The sequence below is a fragment of the Hemicordylus capensis genome, chromosome 3 (assembly GCF_027244095.1).
Source record: "Hemicordylus capensis ecotype Gifberg chromosome 3, rHemCap1.1.pri, whole genome shotgun sequence".
NCBI lineage: Eukaryota > Metazoa > Chordata > Lepidosauria > Squamata > Cordylidae > Hemicordylus > Hemicordylus capensis.
Genome location: NC_069659.1, coordinates 113,258,164 through 113,271,689, shown reverse-complemented (window position 1 = coordinate 113,271,689; position 13,526 = coordinate 113,258,164). Strand labels below are relative to the sequence as shown.

At 45.3% G+C, this 13,526-nt stretch overlaps 1 protein-coding gene across 3 annotated transcripts in view; it reads right to left on the bottom strand.

Annotated features, from left to right (window-relative positions):
* Window positions 1-13,526, bottom strand: part of RPS6KA3 (ribosomal protein S6 kinase A3) — an 82,141-nt gene that overhangs the window by 33,594 nt on the left and 35,021 nt on the right. For all 3 annotated transcript variants that reach the window (XM_053306829.1, XM_053306827.1, XM_053306828.1), the window contains exons 6-9: window positions 9,528-9,607; window positions 9,005-9,111; window positions 8,239-8,276; window positions 7,502-7,644 (exon numbers count right to left, since the gene is read on the bottom strand). In XM_053306829.1, the coding sequence (XP_053162804.1) occupies window positions 7,502-7,644; window positions 8,239-8,276; window positions 9,005-9,111; window positions 9,528-9,607 (368 nt within the window). The remainder of the gene's footprint in view (window positions 1-7,501; window positions 7,645-8,238; window positions 8,277-9,004; window positions 9,112-9,527; window positions 9,608-13,526) is intronic.

Below are 13,526 nucleotides of genomic sequence, written 5' to 3'. Positions count from 1 at the left end.
ACAGATCAAAGTGGTTCAAATGGCGGAAACTGCAGACCCCACAACACAATATGCAAATCCCATGACGGAAAATGATGGCAGACCAGAGGAGACAACAAAGCTGCCCCCCTCAAGAACTTGCGTAGAAGAGGGTGCCACGCCTGAACAAACGCTGATGAAGAAACAACATCTGGATCAAGCACGCCGCCTGGTGTTTAAGCGTGTTGGGTTTCAGACCAAGCGCAAGGCCATCCTGAAGAAAACCTAGTAATCCCCTCGACCTGCACTTGTCCAGCTGCAGGGAGAGCTTTGCTGTCCAGCGCAGAAAACTACGCCAAGTCGATTGGTAAATCTTGTTGGCTGAACACTTTCTAGATGCAAGGATGATAAATCGGACCTTGACACAGCCGAACTGGATGGTCTGGCAAACTGAGTGGATGACCTACGGTCAAGTCGACGATCTCGGAAAACCAAGGCCCTCGGGGCCAAAAAGACGCAATCAATATCAGGGATGCCCGGAAACCCCGCAGCTTCCTGAGGCAACGGGAGAGCAGCGGCACTGGAGGAAATGCATTCAGCAGACACGGAGGCCATGGCACCGATAGCGTATCCGTCTCTTCTGCCCCCAACATCAGGAAACGTGAGTAAAACCTCTGAATCTTGGCATTCTGAGGATATGCAAACAAGTCTATCTGGGGACACCCCAGCTGCTCTGTCAGCCACCTAAATACTTGAGGGTGCAGGCCCCATTCTGCCGGCTGGATCTCCTGCCGTCTTAGCCAATCTGCCCGAACATTGGAAATTCTGTACACATTAAGATATTCCTTCCCTTCACCAAGGGCGTGAAGGCTCTTAGGGCCAGAAAGACAGCCCACAGCTCGAGCCAGTTTATGCTATGGAGCAACTCTTCCACCGACCAAAGCCCCTGGGCAGCACTGTTCCAACAGTGAGCCCCCCAGCCCGATAGACTGGTGTCCGTCATGACCATCACTCTCTCGGGTTCTATGAACAGCTTGCCCTTGTCTAGGTTCCCCGGGCCGTCCAACGAATCGACTCGCGAAGAGACACCTAGAGAGGAATGTTCTTGTCACGTTAGAGGGCAATCCTGTGCTGGTAAGGGAGGAAACCCCACTGTAACTGGCGTAGATGAAAACCTCGCCCAAGGCACCGAGTCCATAGCCGCCACCATGAGACCCAACAAACTTGCTAGATTGAGAAGGCTGGCCCACAGTCTCAAAGCAATCACACGAGCCAGTGACGTTAAGACCTCCATCCGATCCTGTGGCAGCAACAGTTTGCCTACTGAGGTGTCCATTACCATGCCCAAATGACGAAGGCTCTGTGTGGGCATCAGGTGACTCTTGCCCACATTTATCAGAAACCCATGCGCACGTAACACAGACATTGTTCTGGACAGAGCCGACTGAACTGCCCCTTCTTGAGCAAGTTGTCGAGGTAACAATACAGGTGGACCCCTCAGTGCATAAAGTGGCCACTAGCAGACTAGAACCTTCATAAAAACTCGGGTGGCTGATGAGAGACCAAAAGGAAGGGCTCTGTACTGATAATGCCTCCCCATGTAGCAGAAGTGGAGTATATGTCGACTGCGTGGATGAATGGGGATGTGTAAATACGCCTCCTGGAGATCTATTGAAGTCATGTAGTCCCCCATCTGCAATGCCTCTGAGATGGTACAAAGGGTTTCCATCCTGAACCTCCTTTTTATCACAAAACGGTTGACTGGGCGTAGGTTGAGAACTGCCCTGGCCGATCCGTCCTTTTTTGGCACCGTAAAAATCACAGAATAGATGCCCTTGCCTCTCTGAAGAGGTGGGACGTCCTCTATGGCCCCTATAGCCACCAGATACTGAATGGCCATGGACAACCCCTTGTGCTTTTCCGGTTTCCCAGATCTAGGGGTAAGGAGGAATCTGTTTCCTGGGGGGCTGGCCAGCTCCACTTCGTACCCGTGTAGGCTAATGGAAAGAACCCACCTGTCGATGGATTCTTTCCAAACAGGCCAAATGGCAGACCCCCACTTTGCCTGAGTGGGAGTCAGGACTGCTGCTTGGGGGCCCCGCTGCTGGTTTCCGAGAGACTGATGGTTCTGCTGAGTGAACCCTTGCCTGCCTTGGCCTCTGGATCTGTTCCACTGCGATCGAAAAGGCCTAAAAGGCTCCCTCTGACAAACTGAGGTCTAAACGCCCTGAAGGTTTGCATTGGTCTATGATTAAAACTCTTGTCCTTCTTCCTAGGAGCTGATGGCAGAGCCCTGCGGTTATCCTTAGTTTCAATGAGGACCTCTTTCAGGGCCTCATTCCCAATTAGCTTTCCCCCCAGCATAGGGAACAGCGGCTAATTTAGCCCTAGACGTATTATCAACTTCCAAAATTTTAGCCATATGTTGCGTCTTGCCAGGACACCTGCACTGACCGCACGTGCCGAGAACTGAACACTGTCCAGAGTAGCATCCACTGAAAAGGCAGCCGCCCTCTGCAGACGAAGTAGCTTATGCCACATCTTAGACTGATTAGTGGGTCATTGGGTAACTCGCCAATCCACAAGACCGATGCTCTAGACACCAAGGACACAGTGGTGTCAGCAATGATGGCCACTGCTCAAGCCTCGTGGGCCCTGCGCAGTGCAGATTCTGCTTTTCTGTTTTCTGGCTCCTTAGAAGAGGAGTCCCCATCCTTGGGTACCACTGTGCTACTAAGTAGGGCCCCGAAGTGAGCAACCGTAAGTGGCACCTTCAGCAAGTCCAGAGTCTCCTCCTCAAAGTTGTACAATTTGCTAGCCAATGTCAACATACGCTTGGGGAGTCGCAATAGCTGCCCATTCCTCCTTGATGGTCTTAGTAAAGCCCTCAGGTATCACTGATTTAATCTGTGGTACCTTAGCCTTAGGCAGCACCAAGGAGCCCTTGGACACAGGAGAGATCTGTTCCTCTGTAACTGGCTACAGATCAAGCGCAGCAATAGCCTGGTTAATTAGTGGCTGAAAATCCACCATAAGAGAGAGCCTCTGACTGTGTAAGTTTGCAGCAGAGTCCTCAATCATCTCCCCCTCTTCCGAGGAGGAGGGCCCCTTGTCTGGGTTGCCCAGCAATGTCTCTGACCCACTGACCCTGGGTCACAATAGATCTGGGGAGTCCTCTCCAGACTCATCTGAAGACCTCCCCCTATACAAGGGCACAGAGTCCTGGCGTATAGCCACCCTGGGCTGCTTAGCGGGCACCGTCTCCTCCTGAGAGTCTGAGGGCGACACATGGATCACAGCCTGCCTTGCAATGCCTTGCAGGCTTCCGCGCTTTAAGCGCCGCTGCCAGTGAGACCTGAACGGCCTCCTGAATCCAGCCCTTTGCAGTGGCAGCATGAGGGGGAACCCCCACATTCCCTGTAGGAGTAGGCCCTGAGGGAGGGGCCACATAGGGGGCATCTGCACTCACCTCCTCCCCCCCGAGCAAGTCCCGATCTTACCGGAGGGAGCTGTTCATGGCCTTCTGGGTGCTCCGACGCCCCATCCACGGGCTCAGCACCGCCTGCCTCATCATCCTGCACGTCTTCCCCGTCTGATTCCGACAGGCTCTGGGGCGGCCACTCCTGCTGACGTTCCTTTCAGCGTGGCCCCAATACTCGCTGAGGCAGTCCTCCTCCTGCACGCCCAACTGCTAGGGAAAGGAGTTGGGGGGGGAGGGGCGAGGCCAAACATCACAGGCTTACCTTGCTCGCGCTGCCAGGCGAAAGCTCTCTCACCAACGGGGCCTCCTTGTAGGGAAGCCTCCGATTCTGGTGCCACCACTTGTGTCCTGCTTCGGTGGATTGCTGGTGGCATGAATTGCGCCCAGTCTCCTCACCGGTATCTGGCCACCAACGGGGCCTCCTTGTCAGGAAGCCTCCGATTCTGGTGCCGCCACCTGCGTCCTGCTTCGGTGGATTGCTGGTGGCATGGATTGCGCCCAGTCTCCTCACCGGTATCTGGCCACCAACGGGGCCTCCTTGTAGGGAAGCCTCCGATTCTGGTGCCGCCACCTGCGTCGGTGGATTGCTGGTGGCATGAATTGCGCCCAGTCTCCTCACCGGTATCTGGCAACAGAGAGGACCGCTGTGGCCTACAGGCGCCAGCAAGGTCATCTGATACATCTGCCATTTTCCTTACAGGATTTGCGCAGTCCCGAGTTTTTGGCGGGAACAGGCGCTGATGGGCGGATCTCTCCCTAATAGCCAGGAGTCCGAAGGTCTTTTTAGCGGACATCGGCCAAAAGGTCGGCAAGAGGTGAGGAGAGGTAACGAATAACAGAAAGGACAGTAGAAGAACAGATATGAATTTTTTTTTTTTCTTAAATTTAAAAAAAAAAATTTTTTTTCTTTTTTCTTTAGTAACTAGAGAGAACTAATAGTAGTAGAATACCAGGTGAAGAATAGATTGGAAATAGTCAAAAACAATAGGAATATAAGCAGAAGAAAAGAAGAGGCCTAGTTAACTAGGCCAAAGCCTGCGAGCTGTAATGCGAGCCTTCTGGAGCAAAGGCAGGAAGTAGAACTGAGGAGATCCGCCCACATGCACTGGGTTAAGGATCTTCAAGTATGACTACTTCCTGCCTTTTGGAGCATGTGGGGGGGATGTAATCCCAAGCTTGGGTGACCTCCTACACCAGCCGAGAAATTGAGATTCCATGCATCCTGAGGTGGGCAATGATGGCACTCAAACATTTCTTCCACACGTGAAGACATGTGGGGCTGTGGAGAGGCCAAATGAGAGGAATGTATATTGGTAGACTTCGTTCCCCATGCTGAAGAATAGATATTTCCTGTGCTTCAGTCAGATCCCCATATAAAATTAGGCATCTTTGAAGTCCAGTGTGGCAAGCCATTCTTCTCCCGCTAGAAGAGAAAGGAGTTTTTGAAGTGTGAGTATTCATTCAAAATTTCTTCATGTGGATGAAACTGTTGAGGGAACCTTAGTCTAGTATGGGTCAGAGACCATTGTCCCTTTTGGGTGCCTGGAAGTACCTGGAATAGAACCATAACCATTGTTCCATCTCCGAAACTGGCTTTATTGCCCCCCTGGACAATAGTTCATGCATTTCTGTTAGTAGGGTAGGAGTTGCGAGAGTGGGTTTTATCCTAAGAAAAGGGGAGTTGTATGGAATTCTATGGCATAGCCAGTGGAGACTACACTTAGCCCCCGGGGCGTCAGATGTGATAAGATGCCAGGTGGAAAGGAAGGGTGCAAGTTTGATGGGGGTAGAAGTTCCAACAGGTAAGGGGACTTAGAAGTCAGATACTTTGTTTGTTTTGATCTTGATATTTGGTCTTTTATTATGGCCTACTCCTTTGAGGGAAAGAACATCTCTGAGAGTATTAGAAGGACTTTCTGTTATCCCTTTGGTCAGACTGGTTGTACCAGTACCGAGGTCTGTCAAATCTCTTAAACCGCTGGAGTAGTACTGTGGAGTAGAGGAGGATGTGAAAGTTCTAGCTGTAAACTGTGACTTTTTCATTAGTTCCATAGTTTTGTCTGTTTGAGAACTGAAGTGGCCTTCCCCATCAGAGGGGAGGTCCTCAATTTTGTCTCTCATATCAGGTTGCAGAGAGGACAAACGGAGCCAGGCACATCATCATAGAGAGATGGCACCAGCCATGGTGCAGGATTCCATTTCCATAAGGTGTTTGCTGATACTTAAATTTTGGTGTGTAGTATAGTGTGTAGTGGTCCCTCTAATATTTTTAATCTCTGTGTGGAATGAGCTTCATTCTGGGCAACAGTATCAAGGCAGTGTGAGCACATGTGCATTCAGAGTGGGAACCTTCCTGAGTGGGATCTAAAATTAACTTAGCAGACATGAAAAAAACTTGTGAGCGTGAGCACGTGTGCACGTCTTAGGGGGAACACTGGTCCAATGGATGTTTGAAGGATGGATCAGCGAGTGCACGAGACATCGGACTAAGCAGCAGTGGTAAAATCGGAGTCTCTTAAGCTTCCAAAGTCGAAACTCTTCATAATCATATGGCAGAGATGGGGAAAGCCTGTACAAAGTGTCTTTAAATTTCCCCATCCTAAATTTCCCCATACAACCTGGACCCAGGACCCCAGGAGAGCTGCAATAGTCCAGCCATCTCTGGTAAGGAGATGTGAAGGAAGTGAAGGGCTGGACAGGAAGTTGAGATAGAAGGCAATGATGTATTGCTCGTACTAGATATGCAGATGGTGTCTTTGGAACCTGCAACACACCAGAGCTAGCTTCATTGTTGATGTTAAGGCCATGGAGAGAAAACCCCTTAAGGATGAGCCAGAAGGGTTCATCATTGGAGAAGCCAGAATGAAGTCAATGTTGTACAAGTGAGTAGGCCTTTGATACTGACAGTGTTGAAGGTAAGTGTGATCCAAAGACAGATGCTGAGGGAGCAGTCAAAGGAGGGGTGTGTGCTTGGCCATCACATGCTTGGTCGAGTTCAGTAGTGGAGTCAGCATTGAGGCTTAGATTCTGGCAGAAACGCATGGTGGCGCAGGCACAGAGATCGACAGGATCGGTGTCTGTGTTGAAGCCAGTGTCAAGAGTGGGCTGTGGAAGCAACTGCGATAACCCCGGGTGAAGAGGAGGACGAATGAGAATGGACAGCCTAAACAACTGATGGGGGTGGCATTCAACAGACATCTGGCATCGCTATTGGCGATGTTCAACAAGGCTATGGTGAAAGCAGTTGGAGGCTCGACGTCGAGATCGAGGTTGATGGTTTAGTCGGTCAACAGCAGTGCCCAAGTCAAAGCTCTCAATGTCGAGGTTGGACACTTCTCCCGATGTTTGTACTTTTTGTGATGCCTATGGCTATTTTTTGCCATAGCATCATGCATCACAAGGCCTTTTCAAAGTAGCTGAAGAAGCAGAAGATTTTGAAGTTGAGCCTGACTTCGAAAGTGCTTATGTCGATGGTACTGGCAATAACAACAGCAAGGCATTGGAGTCAACAGGTGAAGGGCCTGTTCGTAAAGTGCAGTTCTCAAGCGCAGTTCTCTGCTTTTATGTGTTTGTTTGGGAAAGGAGAGGCAAATTTTACACGAGAAAATATTGCGATCTTCCCCAAGACAGAACAAACAGAGGTTATGTTTGTTGGAAGGGGCAAGGTTCTGCGGCAAAAGGGACACCACTTAAATGTCTTCCTTGAGTCCATTAGAAGAAAATCCCAAATGTTAGGCAATGAGTTGTCAGAAAAAAACAGTTCAAGTTCACTGTAACTAATAAAATAAACTGTAAATTTCGTCTTTCTGGAACTGAGCACGAGGAGCTAAAACCAAAGGAACCATTCATGATGGCAGTCAAGAAAGAGCTGAGACACAAAGCGCTCTGGCGTCAAGGATACCATGTGTGTTCTGCCCGTGAAGAGTGAAGCTTCAGAGCACTACGAAGAGCTCGAAATCCTTCAGCAGGAACTATTTGCACAGTGCAAAGCCCATGTTGTGAAAGATACCAGATAACCATTAAGATCCTAGTATTATCACTTTCAATTAACCAGAAACCTACCATTAACACACCAAATGACCACCAGTCTGCACTCTGCATATGACCTCGCCGATTCACAACTTCTGGTGCCATATATTCTACTGTTCCACAGAAGGAGTATGCTTTTTTCTCATGGTCAATAGACTCTTTGCTTAAGCCAAAATCTGAAAGGAAAAAGTAAAGCAAATTTAGTAAAGATTTCCTTTCAGCAGATGAACATTTAAAAACAATGCTGATATTTGGTAGGGCTGTGCTTTGCAATGCCCAAAGCCAAATGACATGCAACACTCCTTCAGAATCATACAGAGGTGGCTGCTTCTAGCACATCCATCTTTATGCACTACTGTGTGCTTTTGGTGCAGGATAGGAGTCAGTGTTTGCTGAGAGGTGCATGCAGGGAGTGCTGGGAGGTGTAGTCTTCTCCCCATACAGCTATATGGGGAATGTACTTGAAAGGGTTACATCTCCCAGCACTCTCAGTGTATCTTGCAGCTGTTGCTGGAACCGTATGGGGTTCTGTTTCCCATAAAGGAGCTCCTTCATCAGAAGCGCTCAATACAACACAGAGATGAACTCGCTGGGAGTGGCTGCCTCCATAAGATTGATGAGGTGGTGCGCATTAATCAGCTTTGGACATTCTGAAGCACAGCCCTAATCTTTAGGATATTTCCAACCAGTGCATACAATCTCATACAGCTTTAGACAAAAAGAAAAGTGTCTACAATTTAATTATGGAGTGAAAGCTTGTTTTTACATACCTGTTAATTTAATATGCCCTTCTTCATCAAGCAGTATGCTATAAACAAAAGAAAGCTTTTAAAATATATTTCAAATATTTGTCTTTACAACAGTTAATGAGTGCCTGAAGTACTCATTATATGAGATACTGTTTGAAGTACTGAAAGACTGAAAAGTTATCTCAGGAAAAGATGGCATTTACTGTTAAGCATTCTCCATAACCAAATCTACACAAAAGATATGACACTTAAGAAAACAACATAAGGTCAAGAGAATTATTTTACTTATTTACTCTACAGGTTTTTGGACTCAGTGAGTGAGATCCAACATCCCACCAGCATGCATGAGCAGAAAGCACTTCCCATTTATGCATGGGAGGGAGGGCAAAAATTCCTTCCAATGACAGCCCTTTGCACCTTGTGGTGTGCTGCTTTGAAGGGCCCCTGACCTTATGAGGAAGCTTTTCAGAACCGCATTATAGTGTGATGCTAGAGAGCTCTGCAGTCTTGGGGTCAATCAAGGGAAGAACTTTAAAAGCTTTAATGTGTGCACACAGCTGCTGTGCTTGTGGTGTTCCAGATTCTGGCTCATCTATCTAATAAATCTGGAGCTCTAGTAACTTTTATCATGTTTGCAAAGATTTTTTTAATCCAAGCAGTAAAATACTATCAATTTAATTTTCAATGAACTAGTTAATGGATAATAATAATACACAGTTTAATACTATAATTCTTTATATATAGCGAGAGCTTACAGCTGCATTTATTTAAAATAACTACTACTTACTTTTCTGGTTTTAGGTCCCTGTATATTATTCCCAGACTATGTAGATGATCTAAAGCAAGTGCTAACTCAGCCAAATAGAATTTGACATCATCTTCTGTGAACATCACCTAGTAAGGAAAACATATATTTTCTAAAGATAATACAGAGTAAAAATGCACCCTCACCCTCAGGGATAAGTGTTATTTTCTAGTTAGAACATAAAACTGATGATCCATAACTTGTGTATTTTGTGTTTATGAAAGTCCCTGGATTGTCAAGAGTAACAATAGATCTGGCATTTAAGACAAATGAAAGTGTGGCAATCAGCTATCAAAGATATTTCAGTAACTTATATGTGCGTATATATAAATGCCACATGTTGTAAAAAGTAGCCTTCATGTAAAATTCAGTGGTTGACATAAGACTAACAAAGGAAGTTCTGCAGGGACACCCAACTCCTCCAATCTTCATCCATGTGCACTGTTCCTTAAAATGGAACCTCTACTAACGTAGTTTCCTAATCAGAGTTATAAGCACTGTTTACCTCTTTGGATAAGCGTGTAAACAAGTCACCTCCCCTGAGAAAGTCTAATATAAGGTAGAGCTTCCCTTCCGTTTGAAAAGCTGAAAAAGAATACACATTTCAATAAAACTCAAGAATCAATGCATTCTTAGTCATGCAGTAGCATATTTAGCGATTGTTCTCATTTACAAAGAAACATCGATTGCCATGCAAAATCAAAAATATTTGTTCAAAAGTATTAATTTGCAATTAATGTACTCTACCAATTATTGTGTCTCACCATTTTAAAGCATCTTTTCATGAGGAATTTGACCTACAGACTAAATCTAGCAGCACCACTGAAGTTTAATAATTATTTTGTAGACATTTTGCCCACTCACAAGGAAATCCCACCCCTCTCTCCAATTGTGAGATGTTTCGCACTTTATATACAGGATCCAAAACAGAGATCCATCATTAATGCTCCTAGTAGAAACTTTTAAAAGCAGTATTATACATTTCATATGTATTGCTCTCTCATATAAATTCTGGAAGTTAAGAGGCCAATGTCAATTTGCTTTTCAAGGCATTTGCTTGTTTGAGTCGTGTTCACGATTTGAACTGAACCTTGTACAGTAATTTTAATAGATCCTCAGGGCACTACCAAAACAGTAATGAAGTGAACAAAAACATTTTCACTGCATTCAGGGAGGGCTGGACATAAACTTCTTGGGAATGGATTGATTTACAAAGAAACTAGGGAAGTACTATTAAAGAACAGTAAAACATAAAACTTCAAAAATGGAATTCTTGTGCAGGAACAAAAACTCATCTTTAAAGGTCAACTGTATTTCAAATTTAAGCTCTGTTTTTTTGCTGATGAGAAAAAGATGGTTAAGAACAACTCTGCCATACTTTTGCAAGCCCCAAGATCTTTTACATTGAATAACAGGGATGTGATCCCATGTATAATCTCTCCTTCCTGATCATCACTTCTAACAAATGACAATTGCATAATTTTGTTCTCTAAGATTTGATAAGATCAGGATTATGGAGTGCCAGTCAGCAGTACATTATTAAGGGCACTTGGCACAGATTGCACTCTACCATTATAAACAGGATTCAGGTGGGCAGCAATGTGGTAATTCCTCAATTTATATCTTCTGGAAGAAGAGTAAATTTGGCTTGAAACTTCCCATGCTAGTTCCCATGGTGTAGTGACCAGCCTCCCCATCTTAGGAAGTGACCCTTATCTTGACTGACAGGCTGGTGAATTCCAGGGCAACCAATCAGTACACCAGGTGGGTGGGACCTAGAGAGCTGTTGCTGGGATTTCTGGGAACAAGAAGGGAAGTCATAGCAGAGAGTTCAGACTAGTATGACGTTGGATGCCTCATGGCGGAGCTGCAGGATAATTTCTCAGGGTGAGGGATCAGCAGGAGACTTGATTCTCATCAGGAGTTTGGTGAGTCAAGGAAATGGGAAGCCAGGACTTTGTGGCTTCTGGAACCCAGCTTGGGGAAAAGTCTGTGTAGTCAGACTTTGCAACAGGAAAGTTATTTTGATTTGTGTGTGTGCTTTACCTTTCCTAAATATCTGTTCTTTGCAACTAAGTAACCAAGATTTTTAAAGTGTGCCACCCCAGCATCATCAGGGTGATTTTGAAGTATTCTTGTATTTTTAAGCATTTCTAAAAAGCTAAAACCTCAGACGGAACCAGTCTGTTGTAATTGAATAAAAGTTTTTCCCTTTGTTCTCTACCTTTTTCAAGCCTCCAAGGGTGGTTTTTAACCCAGCAGGGAAAAAGGGAGTCGCTCCTTAGAAGGGGGATTTCTTTGGTGCAAAATGCATCTCAAAGACAGCTTGGCCAAATTAACAATTAGCTCCAAATGCAGGCAAAACACATGGGAGGGAAATCCCCCCCCTACTTTAGTCTTGCCTGTTAGCAAAAAGGGGGAGCAGATTTTTGCATTTGCCCAGTACCCAGCTTTAGAGAGACCTTGGACTAAAGCACTCAATCCAATGGTCCAGTTCCAGGAATGCACAGAACTGCCACGCCGCACATGTCATGCTGCACAAGTTGGATGCATGTGCAGTCGCTGCTTCTGACCACTTCCGGCCAGGAATGGGGGAAGGGGCAGCAGGGAGGTACGCTTCCACCCCAAAAGGTTTCCTAAAAACGGAGTGCTGGCGGGGGGAAGCGGCGGGAGGGGTAAGTACACCCTACCCCGCCCTTAAAAGAAGACACACACACCCGGTGTCGAACCATTGATCTGACACCTGTGTGAACTGGTTCTAAGGCCTTTTTAATGGCCTCCGAACCAGTTCGTGACACTAACCAGAACTTCTGGGTTTCCCCAGAATCTTTTTCTTAACTTTCAGGTCTTGAAAGTTACAGATTTTTAAACCAGCCAGTCTGTGTCTCAGAACACAGGAAAGGGATGACTCAGCACTAGAGTCTTCCCTCATGTTGCAGAACTGGTTTAGACCAGTCAGGGAGATTATACAGTAACCTAGCCTGAGTCAGGAAAGGAATTTTCCACTACCCACAATACACTACACAGCAGGTCTATTTAAAATTATACATGTTGCATTTCAGAGTAAGCTGGAAAATGGTTGCATTACAGTTTATTGAAGTACAGCTTGTTTAAAAAAATGGTTTAACAACTTCTCAATTTTTGTTCAAAATGCATCAATTTTTAGAAAAAATATTGGAAAACCTGCTTTCTAAGCACTGGGGCCATTTTTACTTACAGAGTCTGTTGTATTAATTCCAGAGAATGTGGATGCATATCCTGTTGGTGAGATCTGGTTCTTGAGGGTTTTTTTTATTTTTACCCCCCCCACCACCTCCACTCAAAACAAAAGAAAACACAAACACAAAACCCTACTAGTCTCTTACTCTCACCCTACTAGTCTCCTGCTCTCAGTAGTAACCTGCTCTGACTTGAGAAAACTGTTGAGGCAGTTCTTCCCCCAATTCCAAGGGGCTACTTGAGACCTGTTTGTCCTAAAGGAATAAAGAAGAAGAATGCTCAGGCCAGAGGAAGTCATATTATCGGCTTTTGAAGGGACCAGTGTTGGTATGAGACATGGAGGTTCCATTTAGCCAGTGTGACTAATAGCTTGATGTTCCATTAATTTCTCTATAACATTAGTCTCTACCTTTTAACATATGGTTAGAATTGCCACACTTTGAGTTATTGTTTAATAAGTTTTGCTAAATTTTTGTTGCTACAGAGCATAATTCCGTTATGCTCTGTTGAAACTATTGAGCAGAGTATGTTATGGGAATGCATGTCACAGCACTCCATTTTTAAGGATGTGTGACACCGTTCACATTCTACCATTATTAACAGGATACAGGGGGGAATTACCTGCTTCAGCACCCTTTCAGAGAAGTTGCAACCTGACTGACATTTTCATATTTCCCCCTTGGTTTTCAAACAAATTGGCCACACAGCCATGTGATAGGTTGTATGTGTATCCTTATACTCTTCTATATGGCAGTGGTGGTGGTGTATATTCCTTATTCATCATACTACGCCTTTGCCTTTTTCTTCTTTGAGTTTCTTAGTTTACATTTAAAGTTTTAGTTTGATGGTTCAGAAAATTTTATACTTAGAATTTTCAAGAAGTGATGAAATTCAATAAGCAACACACCTTTTGGTTTATCATGCTATATTAAGGGCATATTACCATATTCACTCATGTTCTAAAACACCAGGAAGTTACATGTGATAAGGCTGTGGCCTTCAGACTCATTTTTTTAAGCTAATACTGTATAGACATGGTACAGTACCCTGTACTATGATTAGTTCCAGCTTCACCACTACTTCGGAGCTAGATGGCTGGCAGTGGCAGAATGGTGGACCTCCCAGAATTGTCTCTTCACTGGAAAACATACATGGCATCTATGCAACTGAAGCTAACATTACATATTATGAACATTCAACTAGCAATCAATATCATCCACATATAGTGATAAAGTTGGAAGGGACCTTGGAAGTTATCTAATCTATAATTTACTGGAATTTTGGA